The 17,165-nt window shown below is 38.6% G+C and overlaps 1 protein-coding gene across 1 annotated transcript in view; it reads left to right on the top strand.

The window, feature by feature from the left end:
- The window catches only part of METAP2 (methionyl aminopeptidase 2), a 36,525-nt gene extending 23,125 nt beyond the window's left edge, over positions 1-13,400 (top strand). Inside the window, exons 5-11 of the mRNA XM_048835536.2 lie at positions 6,251-6,412; positions 7,815-7,996; positions 8,090-8,184; positions 8,293-8,389; positions 8,988-9,091; positions 10,792-10,907; positions 12,608-13,400. Coding sequence (XP_048691493.2) covers positions 6,251-6,412; positions 7,815-7,996; positions 8,090-8,184; positions 8,293-8,389; positions 8,988-9,091; positions 10,792-10,907; positions 12,608-12,860 — 1,009 coding nt within the window. The 3' untranslated portion in view covers positions 12,861-13,400. The remainder of the gene's footprint in view (positions 1-6,250; positions 6,413-7,814; positions 7,997-8,089; positions 8,185-8,292; positions 8,390-8,987; positions 9,092-10,791; positions 10,908-12,607) is intronic.
- The last annotated feature ends 3,765 nt before the right edge of the window (positions 13,401-17,165 follow it).

The following is a 17,165-nucleotide window of genomic DNA, read 5'->3' as shown; positions in this document are numbered from 1 at the left end:
ATCTTTACTTTCAAGGCACTTGGATTTTGAAATAACTAAGTTATGGAGTTTTGAAAACAGCATGTCTGGCATCCTAAATACATTGTTTTCCCTGAATTTCAGGAAGACGTGGCAAAATGGATTTCTCTGAGCTTTTGTACATACATTAATTTGCATGCAGGCTGGAACAATTTTTTTGAGGTTGAAGCTTTGTAAAACTAATTTGAAAATTTGTGACTGCAATTTTAGATTAAAGTGTATAATGAATTAAATTTTATAAATGCTGGTAGGGTATCTTAATTTAATTTTACAAAATTGATATAAATAACCAAAATATTGAAAATGAAGGCCCTGATCCTGGGGGAAGAAAACACAAGCAGATATGTAACTTGACTCAAATAACCCATTACTTCAATGGGACTACTTGTGCTTAAAGTTAAGTGTGTGCATAAATGCTTGCAGGATTAGAAACTAAAATTATATTTTTACTACTTTTGTCTTAGTATCCCAGTCTTTAGCACTTCAGAACAAAATTGCTTCAGTGTTAACAGTGAAAAGTTAAACATTCAATACATTAACAAAGTTTACTGTGCATTTATACAGATAGGCCCAAATTTTCAAGAATAAGAGCTGAAAGGCAGGCTCCTGCCAGTAAGTGTGAGAGAGTGATTTTTCAGCAGCACCTAAGTTACTTAGGTTTCAGAGGAACAGCCGTGTTAGTCTGTATTCGCAAAAAGAAAAGGAATACTTGTGGCACCTTAGAGACTAACCAATTTATTTGAGCATGAGCTTTCGTGAGCTACAGCTCACTTCATCAGATGTTTACCGTGGAAACTGCAGCAGACTTTATATACACACAGAGAATATGAAACAATACCTCCTAGCACCAGCAGGAGAGTGAATTTGTGTGGGGGGGTGGAGGGTGAGAAAACCTGGATTTGTGCTGGAAATGGCCCACCTGTTGATCACTTTAGATAAGCTATTACCAGCAGGACAGTGGGGTGGGAGGAGGTATTGTTTCATATTCTCTGTGTGTATATAAAGTCTGCTGCAGTTTCCACGGTAAACATCTGATGAAGTGAGCTGTAGCTCACGAAAGCTCATGCTCAAATAAATTGGTTAGTCTCTAAGGTGCCACAAGTACTCCTTTTCTTTTTAAGTTACTTAGCAGTACAAATCCCGTTGACTTCAAACTGCAAATTCTTATGGGGGAATAGAGCCTGGCAGAAGCATTGCAGTGTTCTTGGCTTGTAAAAGAAGTTCAGTATATCAGAAGATGGTCTTACTTGCTAGGATTTTTGCTTTATCAATGTTGTGTTCACATTATTCTCATAGTAATGATGTTAATGTGGTTCTGCACTTGTCTTTTCAACATAGATAAGGCTTTTAAGTGTAGGAAAAACGTTATTACATATAAACAAGTTGAGAAGATCCACCTTTACTTTCTTCCCATTTTATAGTCTTAAATTGCTGAAGGACTAGCAACAAAAATAAGTAGATTTTTAATTAAAACCCAGTAATTTAAAATATTTTTAAAAAAATGTTTATCCTTCCTGTTTGACCTCACGGGTATTCAGATGGGGAGAATTTCATACCTGACTAAATATCCAGATCACTTATATGGCCTTTACAGAGTTTTGAACTTGGAGCACCTGTTAGTATGCTTTGTTTGCCACATTAACAGTATCTTGACAGGTCACTTGCACAGCAATTAAAGCTAATTGTATAACAGATTTTATATAACTCATTAAGTATTGTTTGTATGATAATAGAGTCTAGAGGTCCCTTTCCCAAAGAGCTTATAGTTTTAAGTAGACAATATAGACAAAGGATTGGAGGGGATGTAGCAGCAGCACAGAGAGGTGAAATGACTTGCTCAAGCAGGCTTGTGGCCCATCTGATTAGAACCCTAGTATCCTGACTGAGTCCAGTGCACTGTCCCCTAGAGCATGAAAGATCCCAATTAGATACGCAAGCAACTGTTAAATTTTTGTTCCATTTCTTTGAAAGACATTTGATAATGCTTCATATGATGATTGGGTTTTTTTGTGGGTTCTTATATTGCACTCATTGCTGTGATATTTATGCATCTGTGGATAAAAAGGAAACAACAAAAAGCTGCTAATGCAGCATTAAATTGAGAATCTAGTAGAATGTCTGAAAAGTTGCCAGACCACACTTAACTTGTCCATTTGCATTTTGGCACTTCAGTAGAATCATTACTAATCACAAAATGCTGGGCAGTGGTCCTGCTTGACAAATACAGTAAGAATATCAATCAAGTAACTTTAGCATTCGTTACACACACAGTACATAGCATTTTTGTATTGTTGCACATGTAACAAAGGACCATATATGCATACACATAAATGGATAGTTACTGTTGCTGTGGGAACCTTATTTTCACTCAGGTCAGGAAATTGTCTTCATTGCAGAAGTAGCAATTGCTAGGCTAGATTCTCTCTTGTGCTGAGATTCTTCATGGCACAAGAGAGGGCACTATCAGCAGTCACAGCTTCCTGATTCTGTGGCTGGCCCACCCCAAAGTGAGCCAGCTGAAGCATCACTTCTGCTGCTCTAATTTACACCATCTGAGTAGGGACCATATGCTAGCTGAAAATCAGTGAGGCGCAGGTGTACTTCTTTCCATCTCCGCACCAGGGTGGACAGTTGGCTGTGGAGCCAGCCCTCGCATCTTATTGCCACTAAGAGCTACTTTCTGCTAGGGGACTTCCTAGTCCATGGTGACACATCTCTAAATTTTTCTGTCATGACAGCATTGCCCAGCTTAAAGAAGAACTCCAGTGTTTTACTATTCGCAAAAAGAAAAGGAGTTCTTGTGGCACCTTAGAGACTAACCAGTTTATTTGAGCATAAGCTTTCGTGAGCTAGAGCTCACTTCATCGGATGCATTCAGTGGAAAATACAGTGAGGAGATTTATATATGCACAGAACATGAAAAAATGGGTGTTTATCATGCACACTGTAAGGAGAGTGATCACTTAAGATGAGCTATTACCAGCAGGAGAGGGTGCGGGGGGGGGGGGGGGGGGGGGAGGGAGAAAACCCTTTGTAGTGATAATCAAGGTGGGCCATTTCCAGCAGTTAACAAGAACGTCTGAGGAACAGTGGGGGGGAATAAACAAGGGGAAATAGTTTTACTTTGTGTAATGACTCAACCACTCCCAGTCTCTATTGAAGCCTAAGTTAATTGTATCCAATTTACAAATTAGTTCCAATTCAGCAGTCTCTCCTTGGAGTCTGTTTCTGAAGTCTTTTTGTTGAAGAATAGCCACTTTTCGGTCAGAAATCGAGTGACCAGAGAGATTGAAGTGTTCTCCGACTGGTTTATGAATGTTATAATTCTTGACATCTGATTTGTGTCCATTTATTCTTTTACGTAGAGACTGTCCAGTTTGACCAATGTACATGGCAGAGGGGCATTGCTGGCATATGATGGCATATATCACATTGGTAGATGTGCAGGTGAATGAGCCTCTGATAGTGTGGCTGATGTGATTAGGCCCTATGATGGTGTCCCCTGAATAGATATGTGGACACAGTTGGCAACGGACTATGTTGCAAGGATAGTTTCCTGGGTTAGTGGTTCTGTTGTGTGGTGTGTTGTTGCTGGTGAGTATTTGCTTCAGGTTGGGGGGCTGTCTGTAGGCAAGGACTGACCTGTCTCCCAAGATTTGTGAGAGCGATGGGTTGTCCTTCAGGATAGGTTGTAGATCCTTGATGATGCGTTGGAGAGGTTTTAATTGGGGGCTGAAGGTGATGGCTAGTGGCGTTCTGTTATTTTCTTTGTTGGGCCTGTCCTGTAGTAGGTGACTTCTGGGTACTCTTCTGGATCTGTCAGTCTGTTTCTTCACTTCAGCAGGTGGGTATTGTAGTTGTAAGAATGCTTGATAGAGATCTTGTAGGTGTTTGTCTCTGTCTGGGGGGCTGGAGCAAATGTGGTTGTATCGTAGAGCTTGGCTGTAGACAATGGATCGTGTGTGTGGTCTGGGTGAAAGCTGGAGGCATTTAGGTAGGAATAGCGGTCAGTAGGTTTCTGGTGTAGGGTGGTGTTTGTGACCATCGCTTATTAGCACCGTAGTGTCCAGGAAGTGGATCTCTTGTGTGGACTGGGCCAGGCTGAGGTTGATGGTGGGATGGAAATTGTTGAAATCATGGTGGAATTCCTCAAGGGCTTCTTTTCCATGTGTCCAGATGATGAAGATGTCATCAATATAGCGCAAGTAGAGTAGGGGCATTAGGGGACGAGAACTGAGGAAGCGTTGTTCTAAGTCAGCCATAAAAATGTTGGCATACTGTGGGGCCATGCAGGTACCCATAGCAGTGCCGCTGATTTGAAGGTATACATTGTCCCCAAATGTGAAATAGTTATGGGTGAGGACAAAGTCACAAAGTTCAGCCACCAGGTTTGCCGTGACATTATCGGGGATAGTGTTCCTGGTGGCTTGTAGTCCATCTTTGTGTGGAATGTTGGTGTAGAGGGCTTCTACATCCATAGTAACCAGGATGGTGTTATCAGGAAGATCACCGATGGATTGTAGTTTCCTCAGGAAGTCAGTGGTGTCTCGAAGATAGCTGGGAGTGCTGGTAGCATAGGGCCTGAGGAGGGATAGATAGTCTTTTCTGTTCTATATACGTCAATGAAAAGCAAGGAAATGTCACTGTGTTAGTCGGTGGATCTGAATTTGGTAGAGGTAGTCAAGACCCTGTGAGGCAGGAAGCTTGATTGATTTATTTATTTATTAGCTGAAAAAAACTTCAGAGATTTCTTTGTACTCAGAGCTGTTTTTTTCCTCTGATGTATTTAAAAACTCGTTATTGGGGAGAAGGTGTAGGTAGGTGCATTTCATTGGCAGATAAGTTTCAGGACCTGTGGTTGTAAACAGCACTCCCCATTCCCATTGACTGTTTCTCTGGCTTTTTCTTTTACCTACAGACTCCCCCTCCCTGTCTTTTGGAGGGGTTCCATCCCAGGATGGAATAGGATGCGATGTTGTTGAAAGTGCTGTCTTTTCAATAGCATAAAACTGAAGTCCAAACTACTTGTCTATTTAAAGACCCCGTAGTGATATTTGTAAGAATCAGGGTGTTCTGGCTAACTTCCAGTTGTAATAATTGCAGTGTGAATTTATATAGGGTTTTAGCTCGCGAAAGCTTATGCTCAAATAAATTTGTTAGTCTCTAAGGTGCCACAAGTACTCCTGTTCTTTTTGCAGATACGGACTATGACACGGCTGCTACTCTGAAATATAGACAGACAGTTTCTGTAGCTGAAGTATTTTTCTTCACTTCCTTTCTTGAACTGTTGTGTGACTCTGCTGTGTCCCACCCCCGAGCTGGCTGTTACAGTGATGGGAGAAGTAATACCTAAATTTCTGATGAATGATATCGAGCTGGCTGAGCCTCAACCAGATGAGGAGGTGGTGATGGGTTGGGGTAAGCAGACTGAGGAGATGACTTAGGTAATAGCCCTTTTGAGGGAGTACATTTGCCACCAGTCATCAGAGTTTGCAAGTTCTGGCTAAACATCAGACCTCAGCTTCTACTAGATGTTTATAGTTCAGCAGTAACCAGGCTGGCTTTTTACCATCTGTAATGGGGCAGAAGAATGCAACTTTACTTTCAGAAGGAGTCCTTACAAACTGTTACTCATGTCTTCCTAGCCTCAAGATTAGACTGTTGTAGTGCGTTCTACATGGAGCTACGGCTTAAAACCATTTAAGGACTGAAGCTAATGGAGAACGTAGCACCTTACTCATTGAGTGGAGCATGTTGCTGAGAGCACATGGCTCTGAGATCTGCACTGGGTTTATTTTAGTCTCTGGATAGAATTTAAGATGTTGATCATGACGTGTAAAGCTCTAAATGGTCTCTGACCTGCCAGCCTAAAAGATGTCACAAAAATTGTTTATTTCATGGAGTTTGGGGGAAAGTTGAGCATAAGTTCCTGGGAGACTAAAGGGGGGTTGATTTACTGGCTGACTGAGTTAATTCATTATTTGGATATGATTTTTTCACTGCTGGATGATCATGTAGGATTGTAAGTCTAATTAATTGTTTGGGTGCCTAGAGATTTTTTTTTAAAAAACAAAAATAAGTATCTTTCATACCCCAAAGGGACATTGAGAGTTAATTATTAAGTGACTGTGTAAGCATTTTGCAATCCTCAGATCAGAGTTCTAATAAATACTGTGGTGATGACTGGTGGTGGTTTTAATTTTAACACTTGTACATCATGTTTACTTTAAAGGCGAACTGCTGCTTGGAGAACTACAAGCGATGAAAAGAAAGCCCTAGATCAAGCCAGTGAAGAGATTTGGAATGATTTTCGGGAGGCTGCTGAGGCACACAGACAAGTGAGGAAATATGTTATGAGCTGGATCAAACCTGGAATGACAATGATAGAAATCTGGTGAGGATAAAGACATTTTTCTTGAAAGACACTATTATAAAAACTACATTTTGTAGCCAGGGGGTTGTCAAAATGTCTCACTTAATTTGATTGCACTTTGTATGCTCTGAGTTAAGGGTACTTTTTGGTGGGTTCTTTCAATGTCTCCCATTTATTCCTTTCATTTCCTCTTGTCTATAGAGTCCATCAGCACCATTTCTTTAGTCAGTGGAGTTCTTAGTATTGAGTTCCCATACTAACTTGACCATTGTGTTTATCTGTTTCTCACTTTAGCACCTGAGTTGTATGTTTTTCGGTTCTGTGCCTCTGCTGTTCTTGTACAGAAAACTTCCTCAGGGTGCCAGGAGAAGCAGCATGTGACTCGGATAGTGTCACAAGCATCTCTTCCCAGTTCCTGCCAGCATTTCCAGTAAAATACTGTGTGTAGGAGCAGCATAGGTGCAGTCTACTGTTAGGAATGGGAAAAGAGGCACAAAGCTAGCATGTATACACATACCCCCCACAGCACTATCTTTCCTGCATATTACTGCTTCCTCACTAGCATCGTTTTCATTCTGGTCATGCTTCTGCTGGAAAAGCAAGTGCGCAATCCTCCTTCTGTGACATTCTCACCTGGGAGCTCAGAAATTAAAACTTTTGATTTTCAGGGTTAATGTTAAAAAGAAATAATTATCCAGGTAATCTTTCTTCTGAGTCTTTGGTATTTGATACTGGGATGTGGGATAAACTACAGTGATGTGAGTCACGGTTTACACCGGAGGGCTGGGATTACATGAGGGCTTGCGCTGATGTAGCTGTATCACTGTAGCTAAACCAGTGGCTAAGAAAACCAGTGTAGGCAAGGCCCAAGAAAATATACATAATGCAACAAGCTTTAATTTTACCCCCTTAGCTATTAATATATGGAAATAGTATATTATTTTTTGATTGAATTATCTTTTTTGAGTAGTTGGAAAATCTGTTTGATCACATTACTAAACAGTTTTGAGACTATAAAGTCTCTGTGCTATAAGTAACTGTACTAAAATAAATCAGTTTCATTTGCCCAGAATTTATATTGTGAATATTGTGTCCCTGACTAGTTAAATATATTTTGCAAAGTATATTCTTTCAAATTTGAGTAAAAACATTAGGAAAACAAATTAATATGGTCAAACACAGGACTGAATTAAACAGTCTCAAAACAGATTAGAATAAAATAAGGAACTAAATCATTACTAACTGGGCTTACTTTTCGGCTCTGTACCTTTTTCTGATTGTATGTTACAAATAAAATGAAATTAAATGTTTAGGCTAATGCTTTTCTTTGACTTGTATGTTCTCATATTTGTAAACAAGTGCTTTAAAATTAACTGTCTTAGTACATTGTGTGATTTTAATAGAAACATCTCTCTTTTCCTAGTGAAAAACTCGAAGACTGCTCACGTAAGCTGATAAAAGAAAATGGTTTAAATGCAGGTCTTGCATTTCCCACTGGGTGTTCTCTGAATAACTGTGCAGCCCACTACACTCCCAATGCTGGAGATCCTACAGTATTGCAATATGATGATATTTGCAAAATAGACTTTGGAACACACATTAGTGGTTGGTTTTTTCCTTATGATTCCTTATGATATTGTTGGATTGTTTCATTGGATGGAAACATTGTACGAATCTAATTTCTTGTTCTGATTTCAGGTCATATTATTGACTGTGCTTTTACTGTTACATTCAATCCAAAATATGATAGACTATTACAAGCAGTAAAAGATGCTACTAATACTGGTATAAAGGTAAACTAATTATGAAAATTAATTGTTACTGGGTTCTGAAATTTAAACACAAGCTAAATCCCTCATAATAGATTTTCAAACTTTTCTCTGTTTATCTCTTATTTTCAGTGTGCTGGAATAGATGTTCGTCTCTGTGATGTTGGTGAAGCCATCCAAGAAGTTATGGAGTCCTATGAGGTCGAAATTGATGGCAAAACATATCAAGGCAAGCTCTCTCCTTTAGAGTATGTAGAAATAGCTATCCCGGGAGTGTTTGTACAAATCCTACTTTATTCCTAGCTGTTGAAGTGATCTTTGCTTGTGGTAGTATAAGTGTGTGTTACAAGTAACTTGCATTATACATACTCATATGATCACTTTCCTCAACTGTATCCTAAAGGAACTTTTCCCTGAATGATTGAGAACTCACTGTTTATACTCAACAAACACTGTCAAAAGCACCACATCTGGCATTTACTGTACTCAGACTTGAAAAGTGAGAACAGCCTTTCATAATTCTTGTTTGCAAAATACATAGTAAATAAATATCTACTGGTTAGAATTAAGTAGTTTCCTTAAGGCCTGAATTATGACACTCATAGTAATAAAGCCATTACTCCATATATACAATAAGTTGGGATCTTGCCTGGCTGAAATTTGTACAAGAACAGAGTGATTTTCTGTTGTTCCTTCTGCAATATGTATGGGTCTTTCAGTTCGCTTCCAGTACTCCACGTGTGGGCTAATATCACTGGCATTGAAGGGTTAAACATCCTTTAGTGACTTACCTAATTATTTATATTTTACTTTGTTTTCTGTAATAGTGAAACCAATTCGCAATCTGAATGGACATTCAATTGGGCCATATAGGATACATGCTGGAAAAACTGTGCCCATTGTGAAGGGAGGAGAAGCAACAAGAATGGAGGTACACTGAGAGATCTTAAGTATTTAACTCTCTTCCACTTAACTTTTTCTAAATATGTCACCAAAAGAAAACTATCTCTTGCATTGTCCAAGTGTGTAGTATTTGTGCCCACATGGAAAATAATGGAATTGACCTTGCTATGCATAGTACAATTTTTGTGAAATATTGAACATCATTTTGGAGCTTGGCATTTCGTCTTCATGACTCCACTATTCCAGCTACCAGTCACTTTTCTGAAATTAAAGTTCTGGGATCTTGTAATAAAACGGACTTAAGTTAGTTAAAATTGTGAATACGTATACTTAAGTAATACTGTTAGAATATTGTAGTTTTCAGAAGGAAAACAAGAGCCAGGAATTCTAAAGTTAGAGGATGAACTTAAAATAAGAATTTGGACGTTTGGAGTACGGAAGTACGGTGGATCCAGTAGATTAGGCTGTCCAGTTTCTAGTGGAATTTTGATTATAAGGTAAAGTTGTTTTTGGAATGTGCATGGAAGATAAGAAATACAGCACAAGTGTTCCTTGTTGTTGAAGTGTGTATGAGAAGGGAAGTGTTATTGTGTGCATTGGTGACCCCTGAGATGTGCTTAGTAAATCTGTATTTGTGGTGAGGGTGAAGGTTTGTGCTTCATATCAGGATTTCAGAAGAGGTCATTGCAGTGTGGTGACTGGGTATAAAAAAGGTTCCTTTATGGTAAAGATGAGGAGCATTAATATTATGTCGTCTAAGGTTGATTGGGGAACCTTAACTATAAACTAACAGACTTTGTTCTTATTGGTCATTTAACTTTATGTATTTACAAAATTAATCCTTTCAGTGAATTTTTGCATGGGAATTATTTCTGTAGTATTATAGCTGTTCATGATGCCTTGCAAACAGAGCTGGACATGTTGCTTTTAGTTGAAAAGTTTGCAGTCTAATTTTGACAGATTCAAAACAGTTAGGCATGTTTGTAAACTGTAATCGGAGGTAAGTGTTAGCTAGGTTTGGCAGAAAGATGGGTTTTAAGAAGCATTTTGAAGGACAGGTTGCACAAGTTAAGGAAAGTTGTTCCAAGCACAGAGGTAATAAGTATATTACATTAGATGCCAAGCGCATCCAGTTGCAATTTTGATCTGCATCTAATTTTTAAATGGAATAACAGGATCAGAAAGCAAGGGCTTGTTTAGAAGATTGGTACTGGGATAAGGAGCCTTTAATTTTATTTCTAGGTCCCTGCTTCTAATCCAGTCATGGTCAGTAGTGATCAGGTGACTTACTATTGACAGATGTTTAGTGGCCTATGAGAAATTACTTGGGTCAGTCATGACATGTTCTCATCACAAAAAGCACCAGTGCAATTGTTATCTATACTGACTTTCTTGTTAGCAGTGTAAGAAAGAGGGCAAGGATTTAACTGTCATCTTACCACTACAGATGATCCCTGCAGAAAAGGAGTAAGGAATATTTCCATGACCAGCCTAACGTTAATTAAAGAGTTATTGAAACATAGTTTACTTTAAATATTTCAGAGTTTTGAGGGTGCTATTTAGTGAAAGAACCAATCCATGTTTAATTCCTTGTAATGTACGTTTGCCTGCTGTTCATATTTTGCTAGACTTAAACTGTTAATTATACAAGAAGTTTCAACGTTTGACTATTGATTTACTTTTCATGTATTTACATAATGTTCACTTGTCTTTTTTTTTTTCTTTTAGGAAGGTGAAATATATGCTATAGAAACCTTTGGTAGCACAGGAAAGGGTGTTGTTCATGATGACATGGAATGTTCTCATTATATGAAAAATTTTGATGTTGGGCACGTGCCAATAAGGTTAGATCTGGTTTTGAAGCTCTTTTTACTGCACTGGAGGAAGCTGTCACTTTTTTTCATTAGGGCTGGGGTACAGCAAAGCCTCTTAACTAATATCAGATCTTTCAAGGGACTTGAAAAGACTAATGTAAATGATGCTCTTTTATGACCTGCGCTGTAATATGTACGTGTATATGTGTAAAAAGAAAAGGAGGACTTGTGGCACCTTAGAGACTAACAAATTCATTTGAGCATAAGCTTTTGTGAGCTACAGCTCACTTCATCGGATGCATGTAGCTCACAAAAGCTTATGCTCAAATAAATTTGTTAGTCTCTAAGGTGCCACAAGTCCTCCTTTTCTTTTTGCGGACACAGATTAACACGGCTGCTACTCTGAAACCTGTGTATATGTGTGTGTACTAGACTCTGTTCACACACACAGGATGACACAGTTCTTACCTCAGAGCTTGAAAATAGCAAAAAAAAAAATCAGTAAAGGTGATGCCCTCTAAATGTAGTCTATATTCCTATCATAACATACATACATGAGAGAATAAATATTTTTTGTAACTTCACAATTCCCCCTTCTCTCTACCCCAGATGCTTTTCTTGTTTCCTTCCGGGAGCTTCTGTGACTTATGGTTCAGTAGCACAAGCAAATCTCTTTTTGGGAACAGAGCTGGTTAAACTGTTAGTGTCGTCATCTGCTGAGGATGCTGGGATGTTTGAGTATTTAAAAATTAACAACTCAGAACAGTGCATTGACATAAAATGAAGTGCTCCAATAATTTAGGCTAACTTCCAGATTTCACTGGGATTGCATTACATGGCATTTTTAGAAATGAAACAGATAAGTATTTTTGAAGCACAGGTAATCAGAGTAAGACACACAATATAGCAAGTAACAGTATGGTGCACTAGATGCACAGCACTGTTTCCAGGTCTTCTTACTGCATCCACAACATTTAGAAGTAAGTGTCCGTGTGTTTTGTGTGCATATATGTAAAATGCATTATATGCTTTTTTGTATTAACATTAAGGTTGCAAAAGGAAAAGCTCATGTCTGTAAATACTTAAGTTTTGAAGTTGTACACTTCTTAGCTGTCTTGACAAAACAAAAATGGAAGATTATACATATTTTGCACATTTGTTACAGATTTTACAAATCATTTGACTTTCAGAAGTGAAAGTGATATTTACCGGTGTCAAAGCTTAATCCCAAATTAGTTTAGTAAATTAGAAACTTCAGGACGATAGACTTGGAATACTTGTCGTTTACAAAGTGAATAATTCTGTTGACAGTTCCCTTTCTTTAAAAAAAAAAAAACAAAAACCTCTTATGCTTAATTATGTTGGCATGTAAATGAGCCTGACTAGGTTTTGAAGTTATCCTTTTCATCTCGCTCTCCGGAATTGAGGCGAGCTTGGTAGGCAAGAGTTCAAACCTTTTCTCCTCTGTTTTGCAAACCTGAGTGAATAGGGCAGCAGCATTTTTGGTTTGTTTTGAAAGCTGTATTTTTCAGTGGAAAAATAAAGTTTTAACTTTTCTCCTTGAACAGAACCTTAGGTGATGTGAAAAAGACATCAAAATCACTGGCTTTGCATTTGTGTAACACCCCCACATTTATCTTTTTACATGGCTTTTATTTCTGTATTAAATGCTTTCTTGGTGGTACCTTTTTTTTTTCTTCGCAGTTAATTCAGTGCATTCTTTCTTCTAGGCTTCCAAGAGCAAAACATTTGCTAAATGTTATCAATGAAAACTTTGGCACTCTTGCCTTCTGCCGCAGATGGCTAGATCGTCTGGGAGAAAGTAAATATCTAATGGCTCTGAAGAACCTGTGTGACTTGGGGATAGTGGATCCATATCCTCCCTTATGCGACATTAAAGGCTCATATACCGCCCAGTTTGAGCATACCATATTATTGCGCCCAACATGCAAAGAAGTTGTCAGCAGAGGAGATGACTATTAAACTCAGTGTCACCTCAACACCTTTATACTCTAGGCTTTGTTGAAACACGTTATACCAGAATTAATTTGCAACATATTGTCTGTTTTAACAGTGGACCGATGTAATACTTTCCATGTTTGGAAAGAAAGGAATTTAATCAAAGGCAAGTCTTCTAATGTAACTAACCAAGGAAAAAGCTTTCATGCCTCTAGAAATATTTGAGAAGGTTACGTATATTTTTTTCTGTTCAGGGAAATATGTGCTATAAAGCTCAGTTTTTAGTTTGGAATGAGTTATCAATTTTGTTTTGAACATTTATGATGATAAATGCTTTTCAAATATTTATATTACCATATTCCTACTTGAATGCTTTGAATGATTACACCTGACTTCTGCACCTAAGGTCTCTATGGTATTGCCTTTTAAATTTCCTGGAATCCGTTTTGTAAAAAATAGACAAATTTTCAGATCTTAAAAACATATATACTTTTTAAAAGTCTGGTTATGACTCTGGGCAGGAGTCTGCTGGGGAACTGCTCTATTAAATAATAATAAAAAGTATCCAGTTGCCATTTATTGTCTTGAAACTGGGCCTGTCCTACCATTTATGTGAAACTTGACAATCGATCATTTATTTAACAGTAGTATCTATGCTGGGAGCCAGGTCAAGGTGTATAGTGTATGACAGTGCCAGCCGTTCGGGGGTTTTTTGTCGTTGAGCATGTCACTCTCCAGTCTTGAGTTTTTCTGTATTGGAACATGCTAGCAGGTACATTCTGACTGACTCCTTTGTTTTGTTTTCAGTAGGGAGGCACATCTGATATGCCTTCTTAAGCTAAATGCTTCACTTTATACACTCACTGGGCTTGCTGCCAACCTTTAATAGTAAAATGTCACTTCAGATTCTTTGGTACCTGAAAGCTCCTTTTATAACATTAAATATTCGCTCATCTTCATTTCCTGCCTCTTCAAAACACAGGCTATAAAGACTTAGGGACAGTAGTGAGGATGAAAACATTAGCTATAGTCTGTAATTGAATCCTCTTCCAGATGAGCAAACTGAATTGGAGTACTTGACACTTTCTTGGTATAACAGGCATCATTCTCTCTCTGCTACAATAACTAGCTGAATCTCATTCATGTTTATTTTACTAAAACATGAGTATTTTTAGGGCTTGGACTGCAGTAGGCATAACATCACTGCCTACTTATGTGGTTCAGTGTTAAAATTCTGCATAAAGTTACTGGTAACCAATATGCCAACTTGTATAGTAGTCAGCATGAGTGCCTTAAACATACCTGCTTTGGAAAAACAGAACTCTTAACGAAGATATGAAGATGACTGGTCTCTGGTTTATTTCAAAAACTTTTTATTTTTTTAATTTAGAAATACTACATATTTTGTTAGCTCTTCCGTTTTGGATTAAAGGGAGCTGTGTATTGATCTCCCAGGACTCTGATAGATGAGCTACAGCTCTCTTGGTCCCCGGTTTTGAGGGAGGGGAGCAAAAGATGGCAAAATGTCTAAAGTCAAAAAGAAACTAGGTCCACAAAATCATCCCTGACTTTTCCATACTTTATATTTGTTGCTTATAGAAAGGGTGAAATAAACTCATTTATTTAATTCATGTTTATCTGTTTCCACTTTGGAGTCTATGTATCCTGTGAAGTATTTCCAGCTAATGGGCAGCAACATCTGCATGTGTCTGTGAACTTAAAATCACAAAATGGCATTATGCTGGCTAATGCTGTCCATACTGTACTGAGTACCTTGCAGTAGTGAAAATTGGCATTTAAAAGAAGCTGTGGGATGGATGGGGTTGTTGGGCAGCTAAATCGTGATTTTTAAATGTATTGGCAGGACCAGAGATGGTGCCATAGACTTTTAGCCTTTGTACTAGTAACGTACCAGCAGTGGATAGCTAGCTTTATTGCTTTATTTGGGGAAAGGGTTGGGGCTGAAAGGCTTTGCCAGATCTGCACTATAAACTTACCTCAGTAAAATTATGTCACTCGAGCATAAAAAATCCACACCCCTGACCGATGCAGTTATGCTGACCTGACGCCCCCAGTGTGGACTGCTGTCTTGACAGGAGGGCTTCTCCCGTCAACATAGCCACCGCCTCTCATGCCGACGGGAGAAGCTCCCACTGGCATACTGGTGTCTTCACTGAAGGGCAACAGTGGCACAGCACCAGTGCAGCTGCTCCACTGTCATGTTTTAAGTGTAGATCTGCCTTTTGATTTTCCTTATACCGTTCTCGTCAATTAATTTTCTGCTTGAGACTCTGCAGGCAGCCTTATGGCTTCTGGTTGTGGTTCTGTAAGTGACATCATTCTTTTTTTCTGTAGCTTCTCTAATGGATCATTTCCAGAGCAATTAAAAGCATATGAAAATAACTTTGAAATCTTACCGGGTAGGTAGTTTTCCCCCATTTCTTGTCCCAACACCCAAACCACATGAGGAGGGATGCAGGACACAGCTGTGCCCCTGTTGGGCAGATATGGCTGCTTTTTGTTGTTGTGGCACCCTTGCTTTTTGAGCTGCATACTTCAACCAGCAGTAGTGTTGCTGAGACAGTAGGGCATGGGAGAGAAAACTGATCGCATTTTGCAGAATTAAAATTAGTTTGGTAGTCTCCTTGGCCCAGAACACAAGCATGGCCCACTGCGTTATGTGAGTTTCTACCACAACTGTGATGAAAGTGGATGTTAGCACTACTGTGCATCCTATAGCAAGGAGCTGGCACTAAAACTGGCAAGGCACTTCCTGTTTTATTAGGCAGTGTTGCCTGGGAAACATGGCAGGCACAAGGATTATAGAGGGCTTGGAGGCTTGAGTAGAATGCTTCCTGTTTAAACACATTTTGGAACCATAGAACTGCTGGATGCAAACTGTGTATAATTAGCAGGACATAATTACACAGAAAGTTGTCTTTTGAAGGCCTTGCATATACTGTTTGGTAGTTTTCTGTGCACTTCACAGAATACACAAAGACAGCTCTTGACCAAAAGAGCTTACAGTCTGAAGGCTAGAGTCTGTCACCAGGTTGAATAGTCCTTATTTTGGGCGTATTCCTATTGAAACCAGTGGGATACTTGCAGATACCCAAGGTACTGCTCAACTTGAGTAAGAATGGTGAATTCTGACCCTTTCAAAGAGTCCATAGTTGATCTAAAATTTCCTTGGAGACTTGCAGGTCGCATGTCAGCCTTGTGTCACATAAAATTTCAGCTCTTGCTAAGGGCTGCCACCCTGATATCTCTATTGGGAAGCAGGGGGCCACTTTTTTAAAAATAACTTTGTACTCAGTATACTCAAAGAGCAGTAGTAAATGTCACACTTCTCTTTACTGCAGGTTATATTGCTTGATGCTTAATGTAGCAGTTTTAGCACTCTGGCTTCCCTGAGCCTGAGGTATGTAGCAACCTGACCCATACTGTAGCATGTATCTTAAGTGAATATATTTTAGGCATGGGATAGTGCCTCTTAAAAAAAGATTAAACTTCAAAGTGCAGTAACCGCAGAGTGGTTAGTTCTTTAGCACAACAGCAGTTCTTCACTATAAATCTTCAACTTGATCTTGTAGTACTACCTCCAGTATGGAAAACTCTTCAGAATCCAAGAGAGGTACAAAAACAAAGTTTAAAAGAGTTAAGAGAAACTTTTTAATGCTGTGATTTGTAAACATTACTGGAATTCTTTAGTCTGGTTTGTACAGGTGGTGGTTGGAGTTAGAGAAACTCTGCCAAACCCTAGTTGCTTCAGATATTTTTTGTATGTGAGGAAAAACCACCTAGGTTATCTTTATGGTTAATCAAAGTTTGTCATGGCTTTTGCAATTTAAAAATGTCATTGCTACTCAGTATTTTGTGGAGCATCTTTTAGCTTTCCTTAAAAATGAAAAGTGCTCTCTTCCTGTAACAAGATAGTGCTTCTACAGAATGTTCATTTTCTTCATGTGTAAATGTGTTGAGTGAAGACAGGTGAGAGATAAAACCATGTGATTTAGGAATGCATAACCTACTTTAGGCAAGGCCTGATACCGCTTTTATAAGACTTTTCTTCAGTATTCTATTATGCATTATTCCTACATGAATTTGAGGCACTTTTTTGTTTGTTTTATAAATTGAAATGTTTCAGTACATTTTTAAAAGTAAAAACACTTCATTCACTTGGAAAAGTGTGCTGTGATTTTTTTTTTTTAGGATTTTTGCAGCTAAAATTGTGACTTTTTGCCATGACAAACCAGCAGCCTTAAGATTCAAGGTAAAAGGTAACCAAGTAGATTTTGTACAGTGCTGGCACATTTGACAATTCTGCAA

Source organism: Caretta caretta, chromosome 1 (assembly GCF_965140235.1).
Source record: "Caretta caretta isolate rCarCar2 chromosome 1, rCarCar1.hap1, whole genome shotgun sequence".
NCBI lineage: Eukaryota > Metazoa > Chordata > Testudines > Cheloniidae > Caretta > Caretta caretta.
This window is presented reverse-complemented; position numbering and strand designations above follow the sequence as displayed.